General features: G+C 43.2%; 1 protein-coding gene across 3 annotated transcripts; it reads right to left on the bottom strand.

The window, feature by feature from the left end:
* Positions 1 to 9,139: 9,139 nt before the first annotated feature.
* On the bottom strand, positions 9,140 to 19,893 carry PRSS23 (serine protease 23). 3 transcript variants are annotated; one of them, XM_017510615.2, is made up of 2 exons: positions 19,698 to 19,893; positions 9,140 to 12,721 (listed from the first exon to the last, which is right to left on the bottom strand). In XM_017510615.2, the coding sequence occupies exon 2, from the start codon at positions 12,706 to 12,708 to the stop codon at positions 11,554 to 11,556; it is 1,155 nt and encodes a 384-aa protein (XP_017366104.1). In that variant the 5' UTR covers positions 12,709 to 12,721; positions 19,698 to 19,893; the 3' UTR covers positions 9,140 to 11,553. The 3 variants fall into 3 exon arrangements, with proteins under 3 accessions (XP_017366104.1, XP_017366105.1, XP_037588084.1); XM_017510616.2 differs by having other exon boundaries at positions 9,140 to 12,716; positions 19,698 to 19,829; XM_037732156.1 differs by lacking the exon at positions 19,698 to 19,893 and adding an exon at positions 14,627 to 14,644.
* Positions 19,894 to 20,925: the final 1,032 nt, after the last annotated feature.

The raw sequence follows: 20,925 nt of genomic DNA on the forward strand, positions 1-20,925 counted from the left end.
CGTAAGTGTAGGGGCATGATCTTGGCTCACGGTAATCTCCACCTCCCAGGCTCAAGTGATCCTCCCATGTCAGCCTCCCAAATAGCTGAGACCACAGGCAGTACACTGCCACACCCACCTAATTTTTGAATTTTTTTGTACAGACAGGATTTCATCATATTGCCCAGGCTGGATGATTCCCCCTTTTCTAAAGGGCAGAGCCCTCTTTTGGCTTCAACTTCTCTTCACCAAAGCCCCTTGCTCTGAATTCTTGATAAAACCAATGTGATGTTGTTTTGCTCCATTAAAATGCATTAGAAAATGTGGAAACATGAAAAGATTTAAGTACCATTAAGCACATTGCTTTGCGATAATCTGATATGAACTTACCTCCTCGACTCTTCTGTGAACTCCATGAGAGCAGAACACTGTTTTCTCTACCCTGATGTCTCTGCTTCTAGCCAGGTCCTGAAACCTAGTTAGTATTCAGGAGGTGGTAGTTGAATTGAATTAGAAGTTGTTGAGCCCTCTCACTTCACAGTTGTGGGGGCATGAGGACCAGGTCAAGAGTGGCACACAGGTCTCATTCTAAGACATCTGAAGTAGATGAAGCACAGAGTCAGCAAGTTCAAGTCCTGGCTTACATTAAATTAGGTGAGCTAGTGGACATCTCAGACCCTCAGTCTCCTCATCTGTAAAATGAGATTAATCATACATTTTTTCCATGATGTTTTTACAAATTAGGAATACTGAAGTAAAAGAAATAGGAACTGAGTAAATTGTATTATCATTATTACCCTCTGCCTCCATGTTTGTGTCTGGTCATCAGATATAGCCTCCTTATTCTTTTAGGGAAAGAAACTTGCCCCCATGGGGCAACCCTGCTTAACCCTCAGGCTAGTCAGGTGGGGTCCCATGGTACTTGATCCCTGGAGGCAGAAAGTGACTAGAATCTGTGGCTCCAGTTCACTGAAGCCAGGGTGGACCCTGCATTTAAACTCCCAGACTCACCCCCAAGTTGTAGCCCTGGTTCTGGCCAATGGCTTTGGCTGCCCATCCCAGTTCCAGCTTCTTGGAATTAAGAGGCAGAAGCAAACATGTATTTCATACTCCCTCCTTGCCCACACTGCAGAGATACTTGGTAGAAGGTCTCAAATTCCCTACAAAATACTTCCTCTAACAGAATCACCTCCAGCCCATGCCCTTCTGCTCTCAGAGGTGGCCTCATCCCATTTCTGGTCAGTTCTGGTTGTAAGCAGGGTTTTCCTTTCATTGAATGAAAACCACTGCCCTTAAAAGACCATCCATTGGTCCCAGTTCTGCTTTTGTTTTTTCTTTTTGAGTCAGGGTCACACTCTGTTGCCCAGGCTGGAATGCAGAGGCGTGATCATGGCTCACTGCCACCTTGACCTCCTGGGCTCAAGCTATCCTCCCACCTCAGCCTCCAGAGTAGTTGGGACTAAAGGCGCACATCACTGCACCCAGCTAACTTTTTGATGTTTTGTTGAGACGAGGTCTCACTATGTGGCCCAGGCTGGTCTCAAACTCCTGAGCTCAAGCCATTTTCTTGCCTCAGCCTCCTAAAGTGCTGGTATTATAGGTGTGAGCCACTGTGCCTGCCTCTAGTTCTGCTTTCTATAGCCACATAAAATATAACATTTCATCTCCTAAATGATACCACAAGTCTCTAAAAGATGGCAGTCATTTCTCCCCTGTTATCTCTTTAGCATATGGGATGGGAAATTACCATGTAAATTTCTCAAAGACACATGTTTTTTAGTTTTACCCAAATGGGTGCCTTGCACAGAGTAGGTGCTCAATAAACATTTGCCAAATGAATGAATAAATAAATGAACCCCTATTATGTGCTTGACAATTCACCGGTCACTTTAAATTCACTATCTCTAGTTCTCACAAGCTTGCCAGGAAGAAATTACTAGTCCTATTTTATAGATACTATTTTGCATGTAAAGTATGATCCTCTCTCCTGTATTCGTCTTCATTTCATCTTCATTCGACATTTCATGTCAATTCTCCTTTTAAAATTCAGATAAAAGCAAATACCTTTTCTTTAAAAATCCCTTAATAAAGCCATTTGACTTATAAAAAAATTAACGGTACTCTTACTTATTAAATTGAACAAATAATTGGCTTTTTCCTGATTGAAAAAGGCTTTGGATTAATAAGGCATGTCACACTGAGTTTCTTGGTTCTGGTCTAGTTGGTGCAGGTGGCCTGGACCCAGAGTTCTGCAGAGAATCAGGTTTGTGATGCTGGCTGGGCCTCTCCATGGCTTTCTTCAGAAACTCAAAGGTTCTTCTTGCTATTTGGATGATGCCTAAGTGTCTGGGCCAGCAAGTCATAGCCTCAGCTACCCAGAAGGAGCCAAGAAGTCTGGAACTGACTGAGGCCTATGGAGTGCTGACTTGTTATACGGGTGAGAGCCGGGGATTCCCGCCCAGCAGTATTCAGCATTCCTAACTGGCATTTTCAAGACACAGCATTGCCTGTAAGCAGCATTGCCTGTAAGTCATCCTGTGCCACTGGATTACCTGGCACCACTCCAGTAGGATGCTAACAAAGGGAAGAAAGTAAGGAGTGGGCAAAGTTCAAAAGAGCACAAAGGAAAAAAGGAAGAGAACAAACTTGAATGGAGGATTTCACCACCATCAATAGCATCTATTGATTACCACTAAGGGTTTGGGCCAGTTTGCACATTGCTCACTCTCATTCAAAGATGCTGTCTTTGGAGGTCCCTCTGTGCAAATGGGAGAAGGTGTGGAAAGGATCAAACTAAAAACAAATTCAAAGCAACCAAGAATTGCCTATGAGCATCTGGGAAATAGTCATAAGATAAATGAACCACTAGGGGGCAATCTAAGAATGAGCAAAAGTCAGTCCAGTTGGCAAAGAAGATGCCTTGGAAAGAAATTTTTTTTAAAGTACATTTTCCAACACATGAAGAAATCTGAGATCGTTTAGTCTGAATCTACAGAACAAGGTGATATTTCAAAATTTCGATTTTTTTTTCAAGTTACTTGTTGATTTAGAAAGGAAAGTTATTCCTAAATGGTCAGAAACACTTATTAAATACAAATTGATCAGGATCATGTTATAATGAAAAACAATGGTTGGAACAACAGTATATCCTAAAAATTTAGATCTCCCCAGGCATTCTAGAAACTTCTGAATGTTGGCCATTAAAAACAGATTTCAATTAACGATACATATGATGTGATACACCATAAAGGAAACTTGAGAATATTTGGTTAGCATGTATAAATGAATCAAATCACACATGATTTGTTTTACACTTGTACTAATGATACAAAGTTTTTAGGTAGGTAATACAGCTTTGCATGTATGTGCACATGTTTTTTTCTGGTATATATTCTTTCCAGGTAACTTGGTGCATGCTAACCAGTTGCTAACAGGGATTAAACCAAGGACTAAGCATCTTCGTCAAGTTTTGTCTCAAAAATGCCAGTTAGTCATTTGGAAAAGCTCTATCTGCAGTCACAGGATTTCTCCCTTTGTTTTTCATCTTTTCAACTGTAGCCATCTAAAGAGTTTAAAAATAGCCACATGGTTAACTCTCTGAACAGACTGACACATTTCAAAAGAAAAGGTTTTTAAAATAGCATCTAAAAGAAACACCATATAAAAAGTTACAGGGAGTTCCAGAGTCAAGAAAAACATGATCCAAGATATGCTATCCATGAAACAGAAAGCATGAGGGAAACAGAGCTCACAGTTAGAAGGTACTAAAAAAAATCACATAAAAGTCTTTCTTGCCCCTCAAAAATTTTATTTTCAAGCAAAAATAGGCCATTTTGAAAAAATATAGAATGGAAATAAATCTGATCACAGACGTTAATGTCCAGATTTATAGACTCAAGCATGACCATTATATTTTATTCTTTCACAAATGTGAGTCTTATAAATAACTGGATTTTCAGGTTAAACTTTTTTTGCAGATGAATCTTCATTGGGATTTTATAATTTTTGAGACCTCAAATAGAGTGAAGAGATTTTGGGAACTTCAACAGTTTGAAGAACAAAATAAAGCATAAAGAGGCTGATCGGTAAAGATACAATCAAGGAATTGAATGAATTCTTCCTGATATTATGTTATATTCAACCAACACATTTTTCCTGTGAGAACAGAAAAACAAAATGGTGGCATTTCTATTCCAACTCTGTGTTCAGCTGGTCTGGAAGTTATTCTGGAGTGGTAAAACGTGTCACTTTCAAAGGACAGTGTCCTTATGTCCCGGAATGGCTTATCCACAGAGGATATTAGTCATGCTTGGGGTTATATTAGTTTACCAAACATGGCATTTTCCATCAGGGAACTGGATGTGGAGCAAGTATTAATAAATTCAAGAAAGGAAACGTAATAATCAGGCAGGATGGCAACTCAAAGATTTGTTAAAGTGTTTGGGAAACATTCAACGCGTTCAATTTACAAAGTGGCAATTCCACTGCATTGAGACCAAGATGTTTTTGTGGAGAGGGTAGTTACTCAGCCTCATCACTTTGGGAGGTACAGCAAGAGTCATGATTACAGTGACCTCAAAATGAGAAGTCGTATGAACACCCTGAGCACAGGGATGTATCTCCGTCATCTCTGCAGCCCCAGCACAGTGACTGGCACCAAGGTGGGCTTGCTGAATGAATAACTGAATGATTCACTAATTGAAGAGATGGAGGAAGGGCAGCCTAGCTAGAGTGTAAGAGAGCTTGAACAATGAAAGAGGGTTGAAAACATGGATGTGTTCAGTACAACCTGGCTAGATGCCAGACTGTGTGATTCTGGGCAGCAATAAGGGATAAATCTGATCACTATATTGGATGGTTCATGGATTCAAGGTTAAGAAAACTAAACTTGGTCCTCAAGTGACCAACATTTAGTCAATAGGAAACATAGGGGAGGGGCCTGGTCAGGTCTTTGCCTCAAAACGTGTCTTGGGCAGGTGTGGGTGAGTTAGGAGGCTCAGAACCCAGTTTGGAATCTGCTGTCACAGTTAAAGCAGAAAGAACAAGGTGAAATCAGGGCAGTGACAGAGGAGCTGGAGAGGAGGCAATGCACAGCACAAAACTCTAACTTGTTGCCTGTGAGCTGTGGGAGAGGATCTCTGTCATGACAGGCTAAGTCATGACAGACAGACAGAGAGACAGACATTCATTTCCTCACCAAATATTTCCTGTGCTAGACCATGGGACAGAAAAGGGAAAACAGAGAAGAACAGAACTCAGCCCCTGCTCTTGCAAGGCTTTCAGTCAAGTAGAAAAGACAGACACATAAATAAAAACAGCCATGTAATACATGCTAGAATAGAACAGAATACATACAACACACCACAAGAGTTTTATTCTGGGATGCATTTGGGATCCAAGGAATCTTCAAGCTCAAGTAATCCTAAGTCATCATGTTTTAGGTTATATAAACCATCTGGAATAATTCATCCAACCATCCATTTGGATAGCATTATTTACTGAGAACCTACGTGCCAGGCACTGTTCTAACTGTGGGGACACAACAGACAAAAACCCCTGCCCTCATGAAATTACATTCTAGTGGCAGAGGACAAATAAATAAATACGACACAGAGTTAGTGATAAGTGCAAAGCGGAGACAATAAAACAGGGAAGGGCAATAAGAACTGTCAATCCAGGGGTTGAGAAGCATTGAACTTCAGAGAAGATGGCCAGGGAAGGCCGTCCTGAGAAGACAGCTCATTGGATGGCAAGATCTGCTGCTGTTTCCACGACGGCTGATCGGTTTCTAGCCCCTTATTCCGTTTATTTCATTTCATGAGACTCTTCTCACTCTCTCTAAGGCAAACACTTCAGTCTTTTTTCATTGGATTGGAACTTGACGCTTCTCAAAGCTGTTCTTGCTCTTTATGGAAGAGAGGGCCTTAGTCCTTTTAATAGCCCAAAGACAAGGGCAGTGATAAATCAAGACTAAAAGAGCATTAGGTATTTTTACACACTTGATGTACACATAGACAAATATCACACTGAAGAGTCACCCTGTACTTTCTGCCTCTCAGAAAACATTAGGTCAGGCAGGAGGGGTGGGCCACCCTGAGCCCACGTGTGCACTACCCCATTGATGCCTGGGTTCTTGCTCTTCCTGTGGGCAGAGCTGTCCCAAGTGTCCCCGGAGGATTCAGTTAATCAATCACTCATTCACAGCATGATAAGCACACCTGGTGCACTGTGCCCTGTGCTCGCACGGTGGGTGCACAGAGATATATAAGGCAGGGTTTTGCTTGTCATGAAAACAGCTGTGGCTTGGAGGACTAGACAGACTCCTCCCTGGTCTCCTGCCCTCTGCCCCGTCTTTCCCACCACAGCCAGAGGGACATTTCTCAACACAATCTAAAGAACAATCTGATCTTGTCCCACCCCTAGTCTCTTCCTCTCTCAACTTGGCTTCCAATCTTTTTCTCTTGGTTTCTTTGAGGCCACTAGTTTTCCCATTCCCACTGCCTAAAATCCATTTTCCATTCAGCATCCAAAGAGATATTATAAAATATGAATTAGTTTCAGGGCTGCACTGTGGCTTTCGTAGGCCCAAGGCACTGTTGCCTTCATGGGTCTCCTCCTCCATTAAAAAATATTAAAAATTATATTTTATGACTGTTAATAAATATATTAGCATTATATTAACACATTTTATTAGTTTTAAAAATTCACTTTCTTCTTCTGATTTTAAAATAAATTAAAATGTTTCTGTGTGATCTCTAAAACTGCTGTGGGCCCTAGGCACTGTGCCTACTGTACCTTCACAGATAAGGCAGTCCTGATTAGACCCCACCGGGGCTCCTACCTAAAGTCCTTTGACTGTATCCCCATGGCAAGTAGGATGAGTTAAAAAGATCTTGCCAGAATCCTTAATTTCTATATGAAAAAGATAGATTCTAGCTATCTTTTTGAACTATATATCTTTTTGAACTCTTACCCATCTGTCTCTTAAACAGAATGAATTTGATCCTGCCAGGTCCCTTGCACTTCAGTTTATTCAGGTTTGAATACATTCCCTTTCAGATTCTCAATGAGCTACTAACACACAGGTGTAGCAAGCCTACGAGTTTCTTGTGGGTTGTGCAAATAAGAAAGAAGATGAGTAGGCTTGAAGCACCTTGCTGACTGTCTACTTGAGAGAGCTATCTGTTAGATAAAGGTGCCCCAAAAGCAGGAGACAGAGGGTTATATCACCAGAGGTAAGAGCTAAGGAGGGTAGAAGAGCTGGTGTTATCTGAAAAGCAGCGACCACTGAAGAGAGAACATCATTGCAGTGATAAAGATAAAGATGCTTGTCTCCTTTCTCTCTTCCTCTGCTTCAACTGACCCACTGAGAAGCTGAAATCCAGAAGAGGGAGGATCCTTAAATCATATAGGAGGGTTTAAATTTTAAACCATACTGCATTGAGATTTATTTGCCAAAAGGAAGTAGGCAACTATGGAATCAGTCTGCCCAACTCCAAGGCCGTTATCTTCCCATACCAGGCTGCTATCTCAGCTCTCAGCCCTGTTTACTCTTTTTTTCTTTTCTCTCTTTTTTTTTTTTTTTTTTTTTTGAGACAGAGTCTCACTCTGTTGCCTATGCTGGAGTGCAGTTGTGCAATTTTGGCTCACTGCATCCTCTGACTCCTGGATTCAAGCGATTCTTCTGCTTTACTTCCCTAGCAGCTGGGACTACAGGAATGTACCACCACACACGGCTAATTTTGGTATTTTTAGTAGAGAAGGGGTTTCACCATGTTAGCAGGGCTGGTCTGGAATTCCTCACCTTAAGTGATCCACCCACCTCGGCCTCCCAAAGTGGTAGGATTACAGGCGTGAGCCACCATGCCCAGGCACGCTCTGTTTACTCTTGTTCTGGAAGCTGGTTTCTTTCCTCCTCCGGGGGAACCCCAGACTAAAAGCAGATGTGTCATTCATCTTCCAGAAATGGCCTCCTGTCTACCATATACGTACTGTGACCCCACCTCATCAAAAGGATTTTTAAATGCTCTTCCCCTATTGGATGTCCTCAAAATGCTGAGCCAGGCAGAGAAAGTATCACAGGATTCACAATGGAAGCCCAGAGAGGAGAAATGCAGGGAGCTGCAGCCCCACCTCTGTTTCTTGATTAGCAAGAATGGCTGCCAGCCTGCACTCTATACAGTGCTTTGAAAGGTTAACAACTAAGTGACCAAACATGCTTGTTGGTCAAGACGTACCTGGCTTACAACTGCTGTCCCAGCCTCATTATTCACAGCATTCTCAAAAGAATCCCATTCTGAATGATAAATGAAATGGCTGCCTTAACAAACATCCATAGAAATCAATGGGCAGAGGCAACTTCAAGACATACTTGAACTGGTTCATGACGAGAACAAAGAAAAAGTGCAGACACAAACAGCAGCAGAACCCAGGCAAAGTAAGAAGGAAGCCCTCAGTGAGTGTTGGGGATCACTGTCAGAATTCCTCTGTACACACTGGATGGCTGCCATTTACCCTTCAGTTAGCAGACAGTAGCCTAGAGCCGTCATTCCAGGGCAGGCTGAGTCATCCATAACAAGCTCTGAGTTAAAGACCTCCTGTAGGGTTTGTTAGAGAGAGAGCGATTCCTTGAATACGTGATCCAGGCATCACTCCATGCTTCCCTTCCCTTCAAGCAGGTAGACTGAGCTACACAAAGAACAGGGAATTGGGAGCATAACCTTGGTATTGCAATCCCTTTTTGGTCCAAAAACAGTAAAAAGAAAGAATACACATACAACTCTGCCATTTACCGGCTCGTAGTTCCTCTTTAAGGCTATTTTCTTTAAGGTTATTTTCCACCTTTTAAAAACACTATCTCCTTCCCAAAATTCAAAATTTGGAGTAAAGTCTATGTAAAATATGTGTCCCCAATTCTTCCACATACTTCTGATTCACAGGGACAGATAATTTTCAAATTTATTGTTTACTTCACACTGCGAAGATTTCCAAATCCTGATTACAGGGTCTGGTTAAACCCTAAAGGCACTGACACCTGACCCCACTGGGACCCATCATTCTTTCTAATTATCACCTCTACCAAAATGCTGTTACAGAGATGCCCAGAATGTATTTATTAGAACACCAGATTGCTTATAGGTATTATATGAGAAAATAAGGGTTTTGTGATCAAAGATGTTTATTTAAATGCAGATTTTATAACCTCAACTTGTCTCTTCACAACAGATCTTCCCAGAGCTTTTAATGTACAGAGAGGCATGCAAACCTCTGATAAAGAGAGGGAAAATGGAGAGGCATCTTCCTCTGACTTGGTGATATGACCCTTTTTACTTTTGGTAGAAAATCATAAGGCACGAGTGTTTAAGGAACACGCTTTGGGAAACGTGGTTCTACTAGCCTTACTAGGCAAGTACGCTTCTAATGTGTGTAATTAATACATGTAAAGTACTAATTATATTAATAATACCATGAGCCATTTTTTTCTGTCAACTATGATAGTTTAATATCATGCTTTTATTATCACTAAAAGGATGGGCATGTTGAATTATTTTACGATTTTATGGTTCTATGAGTTAAGCTGTATATAGCATATGGGCTGTATTATTCTTTAGTAAACTACATCTACTTTGATTTCATTTTGACTTTGTACCATTGTCTAACTTTGCAAAAAATCAAGGAATCAAGGTGCTTCATAAAAGTAGAATCTATCTAAAAAAAAAAATTCATTCTGGTCTTGGTGTTTAGTGAACTTTTTTTCACCAAGCTAAAGCAAAAACAAACAAAACCCCCAAATACCAGACATAGAAATGGAGACCTCTCTTCTTCCTCAGGCTAGATTCCTGTTAGATTCCAAAGCAAATTGTGCTGGAACTCAGAATTTTCCTGGCGGCTCTGCATCTCCTTGCTGTGCATTGTATTTCTTACATGATTTGAAGCAAGCACTGTGGTTGTACATTTCTTGAGTGCCTTATCAGAATTATCCTTTCAAAAAGCTCAAGAAAGACAAGCAAAAAGGCCCCCCAGAGAATGTCTAGGCAAGAGTGCTCCGTCTGAATATCCTCACAAATTACTACAATGCAGTTTTACCTGGCCTGCAAGCACAGAAAACATGTGCCTTGTAGTCTATTTGCTTTTTTCTCCCTGATACATTTAGAAAGAAGCGCTTAGGCTGAGAGCCATACAATAAAAACATATAATAAGTCCAAGTCTTTTCTTTATATGCTGTGATTTGATAATCATATTGATAAAAACATTTGTAAAGGCCTTTATTGGAAGGCATGATGCCGATCCATTTTGCAATCTCCCAATTTTCATTTTTACTATTATACCTAATTATTTATCTATAACCTAGAACATTCCAGAAAAAGTGGCCCTTTTAAAGCTAGTGGGAAAAAGGCCACACTGCTTTTCTTAAAGTAACTTCCAATTATTTTTACTCTGAGAGAGAAAAGTTTCCAAATTGAAGAAGTACATAGCTCCCAGAAAGCACACTGAAAACTATGCAGAATAATTTTTTTATCAGGCTGGAGGACCGTGCCAGGCTCCAAACAAGTGGTTATTCTGTTGTGACATCTGCCGAGCAATGCTTCCATTGTTCTCTGGAATTTAATTCATTTTAAATTACTCCATCCAAATGATAAAACATGAGATGTGCTATAATCTGGGGGTAAAACGCTATGATTGTTTTTAGTGTGACCACAACTGTTTGCTGGGAGGAAACAGAGCCTGTTCTAATTAAGCCCTGATTATTGTCTTCTGAAAAATAGCTAGTTCCAGAAATGTGAGTAAAATCCTGTTAAATGGAAGGATTGGGATAAACACTCCTGATCACTCTGGTATGACGTTAAAGTTGGGAGGGCCATATGCAAAGACTTTCTACAAAGTAGAGCAACAGCCTTTGGAAGAGAAACTGTTTTCAGAGCTAAAAGTAGCTTGGGATACTGGTTTGCTATAAGGTGTAGTTTAATATGTGTATCAATATAGTCAACACATTGTTTTACTGTTCAAAGACTACTGTGCAAATGCCCCCAAATCCAAAATATTCTATCTGCCTAAGAAATGTTGTCAATGTTTCTAAATGGAAACGCTACCATATGGAAGCATTAATGATCAGGCACTGAAAAAAAACAAAACACTGCCACCAAGACGAATCTCAGAAGAAAACGCACATACACACATATAAGAATTCATATCTCTTGTATGCCAAATATTTAATATAAACCTTTGAAACAAGTTCAGATGAAATCAAAATCAAAGTTTTCAAAAATGTGAAGGATTAACTTAATTGTCAAATATTCTCCATTGCCCCAAACATCAGTATTTTTTTAAATCTATGCAAAAGTAGGTCTTCAAACTGCTTAAATGATATGATATGATACACAAACCGGTTTTCAAATGATAAAGTCAGTCATCTTGCAATCTTAAGAAATTAGGTGGATTATATGACACATTACACACACACACACACACACCACACACACACACACACGTGCACGCCAATCACAAAAAACAATTTAGCGTCTCCTAAAATAGGTACATGAAGACCCTTAAGTGCTTCCAGGAAGGAATGCTGTGTCACCCCTCCCTGCAATCCAAGTAGTTTCCTTTAATCCAATAGCAAATCTGGGCATATTTGAGAGGGGTGATTCTGACAGCTACATTGAAATCCTGTGGGGAGCCATTCATGTCCACCCACTGGTGCCCTGAAAAGATGCCGATAATTTTTCGCTCCCATTTCTGCTGCTGTCTCTTCCACATCCTCACATAGACCCCTGACCCGCTGGCCCCTGGCTGGGCATCACATTGCTGGTAGAGCAGGTCATAGGTCTCGTCTTTGACATCGCAGAAGCGATACACCAAATTGCCTGGTCGGTCATTGTCATAACCAGAGAAGTGGATTCTGCCCCCTGGTAGCTGCTTAGCTGGAGGGCTCACCCCAATCTTCATAAATTTTCTCTTGTGGGGCTTTTTGAGTTCCAGGAGGGCATAGTCATAATCCATGCCAATGTCATTGGCATTGCCCTTGATCCAGCCCTTGGGCACATGGGTGCGTTTCACCCGGATCCACTGAAATTTCATCTTCTCAGGCACGGCTGAAGTGGAGTCGTTGGCCCCTCGACCACCGTCTTTAAACTTGGGCTTCAGGAAGCCCACTCGAAGCTTCTGGGTTCCTTTCACATAGGTTTTTCCATCATGTATGCAGTGGGCAGCTGTGAGGACATGCTTCTCCGCCACAAGGGTGCCAGTGCAGCCCGTGGATAACTTCACTGAGGTTGAGAAAGGGTAGTTCAGCAGGAAGTCCTTCCCAAAAATGCTGAACCTGCTGTCATAGCCGTAAATCTGCCGCTTCCTCCGAGACTTTCCTGAAGACCCTGAGTCTCGGTGTTGGGCCCCACCTCCACTACTGCTAAGGATGTAGATGCCCACCTGCGTCTCTGTGCGGCTGCCATTGGCATAGAGCGTTTCGTAAGACAGATACTGCTTGGCTTCTTCATAAGTGGGAAGTGGAGTTCCCTTATGACATTGGGGTCCACATGAAGAGGATACTTCCAATTTGGCTTCTGCTCCAAAGTCTGGCTTGGCTAAATTGAGGGTAGACTGGGGCAAGACGACAGGGAGGCGGTACACAGGCCAAGTGGGTTTCCAGGGGGCACTGTAAGGGCTCACTTGCCCAACAGCACAGAGCAGAAGGAGGAAGAGAAGGAAGAGGAGCCCTGGAATCCCCGCCATGCTGAGCACTGTTCTGCAGAAACAAAGACAAGCAGGTCAGGAGGACAAGGGCTGAACGTTCATTTGCTGCAGACAGCAAAGCCCAGCAGCAGGCCTGTCATTGTTTCTAAGTCTGTGAACCCTCCTCAGGAATCAGGGTGTGGAGAGGAATCCTTAGATAACGTCTCACTTACAATGCAAGGGCTTGACCTTGGGAACGTTCCTGTGGCTGGGTGCCTGAAGTGAAATTGGGTGTTCCTTCCCTTCTGTGTTTAAGATGCCCCAAACGATGGCAGACTGCAGAGCAGCATACACACAGTCATTAGTCCCCTGGCTAATCGATTGACCAGCCCCAATATCCATGTAATTTTGAGCCCTCTTTGTGCTTGATTCGAAACCTCCTCTTCTATCCTCCTGATGCCCCTGCCTTTCCTTCCTTCTTCTCTCTCATTATCATTGTAACATGTACTTGGAAAATTTTCAGGGCAACTTGCTCATTCAGAGGATCAATTTAAATTACATGGCTTACTGAGTGACTGAGACATCAAAGAAAGACAGCTCCAAGGCGTCACAATTACCACCACTCCTATGGTTTTTAAATGATGGTGCATTTGAGAAAGGTATGAGACTTTTTTTGTTTTTTTTGCTTTGAATTTACAACCTTTACTATTATATATTGAGTTCGAGAGTGGCTAGGCCTCTAATAAAATATTTCTCCTTCCTTGGATTATGTTGTACACTACCAGGATCTTTGTCAATATCTAAAGCTTTAATATTGCATCAGTATAACATGATTGTTACCATTGGTTACTTTTTCAATTGTTTGTATTTGCATTCCCAGCTAAATGCCTTAAACTGGGGCCTATTTTAGCACTCAACACACATTTGTTAAATGGATGCTTGTATTAATGGAAAAGTGAATGAATGGTGCCTGCTGACTGCTAATGACATGGATGATGTGGTAGCTCAGAGAAAGGGCTTGAGGCCAGTTGTGGGGAGTAAGAACAGGAGAGGCCTTGCAGGGGAAGTGATGCTTGAGAAATTACATGCCACAGCCTCACTCCAACCACTCAATATAAAGGACCAAATGTATTATTTGGCAAATGCACCCATTCTTTTCAAATGCACCCATCGTTTAGAAGCAATAGGACTCCCAGTAAGGGTGACACTGTGGAGCTGTCCCGCTTTGATGCTTTGGTCATTCAGTAAGCTGTGTAATTTAAATGTACCCTCTAAATGAACAAATTGCCCTAGAAACTTTCCAGGCATCACCTGATGCTTCAGATGGGTGCTGAAGTCGAAAAGAAGTCTGATAATATAAGACAGAAGGGGATACCTAGGGAAGGGAAACAAAAGTCTGTGCAAGGGCACAGCAATATGCAACCATGTGAGTCATTTTGGGAATCACACTTAACTCAGCGAGGGTGGAGCACAGGAAGTGGTGGAGGCAACAGGCAAGAGCTGGATTCTGAAGAGCTATGTGTATAAATGAAGGAGTTTGGATTTTATACTCCAAGGTATGTTCAAATGTCCAGATCAATCAACCCACAAGAAAAACAATGAAGAAGACTGAAAGTACTTTCATAAATGTTTAAGCATCAGTTGGCTCTCAGTGGCTCTGACTTTTTTGATTCAATAGAAGCTGACTCAGCAGGTAGGGTAACTCATTCACAACCAAGCATCCAAAAACAAGGACAAGGAAGGGATAGGTCTCAAGAGGCGCTTGGAACACAGCAGGAGTCAGGAAGAAACTGTTTGGTTATTCTCATCCTTTTCCTCTTTGAGAGTACATATCTACTGGCAACTTCGGGAGCCTTCTGCCCTCTTTTGCATAAAACTGGAAAACCCCAATGATCTGATGTAGTGTAGCTGAGCATGCCCATCCTCATTCCCAATATCCACACTCTGCATTTCTAAAATATATGTGTGTTCCACCCACCTCTGGGATCTTTTTGCTTGACTCTTCCTCTTGGGTTCCACTTCTGTCAGGGAGAATAGGGATAAGAAAAGAAAGAAATAAGGTCCTGGAAAAGCCGGTTCCTTGGGACTCCCTGATGCCTTGAAACTCTACTTGCCTCCATCTTTCCAAATAGGAAGGGTCCCAGCTCCCTTTTGTAGGAAGGAAATACATTTATTTCTTCAAATTCTTGAAATCATGGGGTGCTTGCCTATGTGCACGCACGTGTTTGCATGTGCTTGTTGGGAGTATTGCCAAGACTTAAGGTGCTAACTGGACTAGGAGGGGGATGCCAGTGCTAGCAGAGTCCTACTCTCCAATGGAGAACTTGGCAGTAGGGCAGGTGTGGTGATGACAACCCATTAGGAGACCTGTGGGGCATGGTTCTGCATGATTATTCCCACCTACTGGCTAAGGACTCAGCCCTTGGGCTTATTTAGGACTCAAGCAGCCTTTTCTCTATGTAAGTTACTGTCTAGGTGACTAAATGCCCCACCTACACCAGAATCCCTGCCAAATGTGACATAGACTAGGAGGAGTCATGTATCTCCCACATGGCTGTATCTTGGGCCCTGGAGTACCATCCTCTCCTCCCTTTGAGTAATGTGGAGAATGTTAATGTGGCTTACATTGAGCAGCAGACATGGTAAGCCAAGTTTTACTTCAGCTTATCTTAAGAAAGAAAACACAGAATGCAGAGGTCCAAGCTGCCAAGTGTTCGTTTTTAAAATATGATTCTGGGGGGAGAGAGAGGAGGAGATGAAGTAGTATTATACTATATATTATTATCAGCTGCAGAGAATATTTTCAATGTGCATGAAGAACATGGCAGTTACAATATCTTCTTTCATCAGCCACAGTCTAACTCCCACCTCTTAATATATAGGACCAAATGTATTCTTTGACAAAATGATGCATGATTATGCCTTAAGGACCTTTGAGATCAGTTATGAATCACAGAATCCTGTTAGAGAATGCTAAAGAGTCTACTGTATGATAGAATATTACTAATTCAGAGTTCTTACAACTTAAATTCTGTTCATTTAGCCAGGAGTGAAGGAGAATCGAGCCATCTATAAGAAAAAAAGACAAAATAAAACAAACTGCTAACCCAACAGGACAGGGTGAAGCTTTAACTTTGAAGAATAAACTTTACAGAGACTTAAAAAGTCCTAATTTCTATTAGTTTGCACCTCTGCTTCCAAGTTCTCTATATTATTAAACCCTATTTACTAACTTGTGTGATAAGACTTTGTTCTGACAGCATAATATATCTTGCTTAAAGCTTCTACGTAACCCTAAAAGTTATAAAATTGCATTAAAAAACTCTTTAATTCAGATTTAGAAACAAATGCAGACTTTTAGGAACTAATGCCCATCAAATTATTTCAAACTGATTAGGCTTAGGTATTTTTTAAAATATTTAATCAGAAATTAGAAGATACAGCTGTAGGTTCTCAAGCCCTTAAATAGGTTTAAACTGATGTCTATATTAAAGCTACAAGCTTCTTAAATTGTTTACTCCTTTACCAAATGTTTATTTAGGGTGGTTAAGAAACTCTTCTGAATAGCAACCTCAACCAGATGATCACTTCACCTGGTCTTTTCAGCTCTGATCTTTACAAGTCCAGGATTCCCTAATTTTATAATTTTCCAGTATCACAGAAGTCCAAGTCAGGGATGACGCTGACCACAGTGTCTGTGCTGTCATTTCTCACAAGCATTGATTCATGGAATTACGGAGGATGGAGGAAGAGGAGGGGGAAAGAAAAAGGAAAATGTATCACACTAATCTCTCACCTATCTGGCAGACAAGAGTTCCCTGATCAGTCTGCAAGAGGACCATGTTTGAGAGAATGATTTAACTTCTATAGCAAATAAGTGCTGGGAGGGAAAACCTAATCCTTAGGTCATACATTCTCTGTTGTACAAATTGTGACTCCAGCAGAGGGCAGCTTTCGAGAACTGAGTGGAGGGATTGCTGGTGTGCATGCTCTTAGGACAGGCCCCAAAGAAAAGCCTGAGGGGAAACAACCCTTCTGTCCATTAATGGTCTTTCCTGAGGCATTCACAGCCTGTCCCGACTCATCCTCATTAATGACACAACCAATGATGCACCACTGTGATGCTTTCAAATTAGGTTGGTGGCTTCACATTAACTTCTCAACTCACATGATAATGGAGTAATTTCTCAGGAAACAAATAATTATTGTTTCCATTTTTATAAACCCTGGGTAAGCCTGCGCTATACTTGTTTATTTAAACATAAACACTTGTCTAAGGTATACACAGATGAAACGAAAACATTAATCATCTCACAGCTGGAAAAGTAACTCATGAGTTACATAATTTTAAATTCTCTCTCACTTTCATAAATGAATCACCTTATCCTTGCGGAGCTGCCTGGAAGACTCGCCCCTTAAAAAAGGAATGAAGATTTTCAAATCTTATCTTCATTTTACCTAAGTCTGGATGAAGACAATTTAGGTCTACAATGTTTAGGAATCAGCTTTTGCTGCATAAAGATTCCTCATATACATAAATTATCTGTTAAGGTTTCCAGCTATTTCCATGTATCATTTCCCCTAACTGGCAGGGAAGAATGGAAAATAAAGGTAAGAAAATATTTTTTCACCATGCTTAGTAATACATAAACTGTATTCCCTTTTTGGCTTTGGGTATCTGATTCATAAATGGGTTACACATTCCACCCTCCATCACTCAATATGAGCCACTGTCTGAAAACATTTACACTTTTTGAGGATGCTGCCACCGCATAGGCCCTCTGTGGCAGGACTTTGCACATTAACAGATATGCAAACAACAATCTCTTTGGAGACTGGGTACAGTGACTACTATCTCTTTCTCAGCACCGTAGTCTTCAAAACTGCAACAACACAGTTCTCCTCACCAGGGCCACTGATTGAGAGAATGATTTAACTCCTTCAGCAAACAAGTGCTGGGAGGGAAAACCTCATCCTTACGTCACATATTCTCTATTGTACACATTGTGAATTCCTGCAGCCACTATAAACAGTAATGACAGAAACAGCAGGAAAGTTTGCAAAGATACAGGTTTTGGACACCATTTGGAAAGATGACCAAGGAGGGTCTTCCATGGAATCAGTGGTCAGGGCTACGGAACTTTGAAACCATGTTAAATCCTAAAGCAAATGCCTAAAAATGAACTAAGCTCTGTGAATACTCTGCAGTCAGGCTTGTTCTCATTTTCCTGAGTCACAGAACCTGTTAAGGCAAAACAGACCTAATCACATAATAGTTTAAGAATTATAGTCTTGTACAGGAAACTGCAGGGCACTTACAAGTCCAGCAACCCTAAACACAATCTTGTGGTCAAATGAATTTTAGCTTCTTCTCTATCAGATTTTAGGTAAACTGAGTTGAGCCTGGGACAAACCTGGCAGCAGAACAAGAACAGAGTGCATAAAACTGTTGATGTTGAGAACATGAGAAACAAATTCCCTGGAGCCTGTGGGAGTCATGCATGAATAATGCCTGGTGGATGAAATCCTAAGGGATCTAAGAGAAGAGATACGTGGGAGAACCTGAGACTATTAACCGCTGCAGACTGGGGACAAAAATGTTCTGACACATCACATTAGTGGACACTTATGCTACAACCAGAAAATGCATCCATATTCACCATCCACCTGAATAAGTCATCAGTGTTACAAAAATGAGATCCATATTAGGTCCCTTGGAAAAAGGCTTACATCCCAGTTCAAGCACAGGAAAGCACAAGTTACCTCTTGACTTTATTTAACTAGGAAAACTGCAAGTGAAACAGCCTTTTCATATGCAGATGGGGTGCATATGATTACAAACACTTTCACAAATAAACACAGTGGCTTCTGGGGGCATTTTCTAAGTACCTTCTCCCCACTTCACCTCCATTCCACTCCTGACAGACTTCATGGAAGACACGGTTCTAAACCTGTTGCAAATGCTCTCATGCCCAAGTAGGATCTTGAAACAATGTGTAATAAATATCCCGATACTACTTTGACACAGGGCTTCAGGTCACAGCTGACTTCATCTATAAATTCAATTCTTTCTCACATGGCCATATGAAGAGGATTCTGGAATTGGCCTACCTGTTCCTGAGGAGGGCACAGGTAGCCCTCAAGTTTAGTTTCAGAAGCTGGGAGAAGCAAGCCCTATTCCAATGCCCACACTGAACCACCGGGAGTTTGCGCCAGCCACGGCCGTTTCTGAATTCTTACTGGTGTCGCTCAGTGCGCAGTAAAACAAACATAAATTTTATCAGCTGCTTTTTCCTGACGTGATGGAAAGCAAACCTAATTTGTATTCTGGAGGGGGGGTGATGGTGTGCCTTCATTTGAACAAGTCTTCTCCCGCTCCTTTCAAAACTTTAAAACTTTTATTCAAAAGTTAACTCGTGAATGCCTACAGGCAGAACTATTTGCTTCCAACAACTATTCTTCAGACTGTGGTGTCTAGAATTAGCACCCCCGGAACGCACACGGGCATCCACTAAGACTACAGAGAAAAGATTCTATTTCCCAGCCTGTATTTGCTGCACTTTTCTTGCCTGCTTAAGTGTGTTCAAAATCACGTGCCCAGGGTTAAAAATTAATGTTCAGAACTTGATGGAATCGGGTATATGCAAAACTCAAGGAAAAGTAGTGGTGGTGGTGGCGTGTGTGGGGTGCGCGGGGGTGTAGCCATCGCCCCTGCCGGAGGACAACTTGCCCAGAGCCGGCTCTCTCTCTCCGCTTCCCAACAAACATCCTGCACCCAAGACAGCAGTCTTAAAACCTTCTTTCCGCATCCGTTTCATGGGTGACACTGCATGAATCCAAATGCCCTGCATTCCCCGGGTCTCCCCAGAGCTCCTTCAGGCCCCCAGTCCGGGCCCTGGAACCCCGAAGGCGGCCCGGGCCATGTCTCCGGTGCCTCTAGCAGCCCGCAGTTACTCCACCGCGCGCACGCCCGGCCCTTTGTCCCGCTCCTCCCGGTTCCTCGCCTCTCCCGCGCCCAGGCGAACGCCCCAGTCGGTGCCCGCACTCACCCGCACCAAGCAGCCCGCCCGGGCCGCGGCTCGCTGCGCCGCTCAAACAGGTGTGGGCGCCGGGAGGGCGCGCGCGGCTCCCATGCCTGCCCCTCCGCACCGCTGAGTGCGAGCGAGCCGCGAACGGCGCAGGCAGCTGGCGGGTCCGCCCCCCGCGCCACACGAGGCCCGCCCGCCCCGCCTCCTGCCTCGGGGAAGCCGCGCGGCCGCCGCCCCACCGCACACAGCCCGCGCCCCCTCCTGTCGCCGCCCGCCTGCGGCCGGAGCAGCGGCGGGCAGCCCGGAGGGCCTGAGGCTGAGCGGCCCCGCGCAGGTGGGCCCCGGTGGCGCGGCAGCACTCGCCAGTCCCGGCCTCTCGGCGCCAGGCAGCGCAGGCTCAGGAGGACTATCCTGCCTGGGACGAGCGCGGCGTCGCCCTAAGAACACAGCGCATCCCCCGGCCTGGGGCGCGGCCTCCTGAGCGAGCCTACGGCCTTCGCACGCTGCCAGCTCGCAAAAAGACCAGGTTCCCCCAAAAGGCGACCCATTTCCCAACAGCCTAGAACTAGGGATGCGGGCCACACCTGGTGCATAGGGCGTCCTGGGCAAATTTGAAGCATTGGCTCAGAACCTGTGCGCTCCCCACTCCCACGTATACTTTGAGCGCCTTAAGATGTGACCGAACTCCTAGTTTCTCTGGTGTCCCCAAAGAACAGAAACCTGCATTCCCGTGGCAGGGCTACCAATGCTTTGCATTTCCTTACAGCACCCAGCGCGCTGCGTGGGGCCCAAAACACCGCAGAGGCTTGACGACTTCTGAGCGGCAGGTTGGCTGGCGAGCCCACTGGCCTCGGTTCTTCATCGGGGCACCAGCTGGTGGAGCCACCTGCTCGCCCAGTGGGCCTGCTTCCCTGAGTCACTCCAGTGGTCCGTGGTGCTTGGGGGCCCGGACTCGGCATGTGCGGGGATTCCTTTCCTAACCAGGCTGGAGACCTTGCCATTTAAGGTCCTAGTGTTAGAGCCTTCCTATTGTCTCCCAAATACATTCGTATTTAATATAGATTACCATGTATTGAGCGTTTTCTGTCAACTAGCTTTACATATAGGCCATGTGGTGGAGAAGGTGCAGTTATTACAGTAATTTTATAAGGAACAGGAGGTTCGGAGAGGTTTAACGACTTGCCCAAAGTCACACACCTACTGAATGGTAGGACAAGATTTTGCACTGAGGCCACACTTTCTGTCAAGC

Source organism: Cebus imitator, unplaced genomic scaffold (assembly GCF_001604975.1).
Source record: "Cebus imitator isolate Cc_AM_T3 unplaced genomic scaffold, Cebus_imitator-1.0 Scaffold442, whole genome shotgun sequence".
Lineage (NCBI taxonomy): Eukaryota > Metazoa > Chordata > Mammalia > Primates > Cebidae > Cebus > Cebus imitator.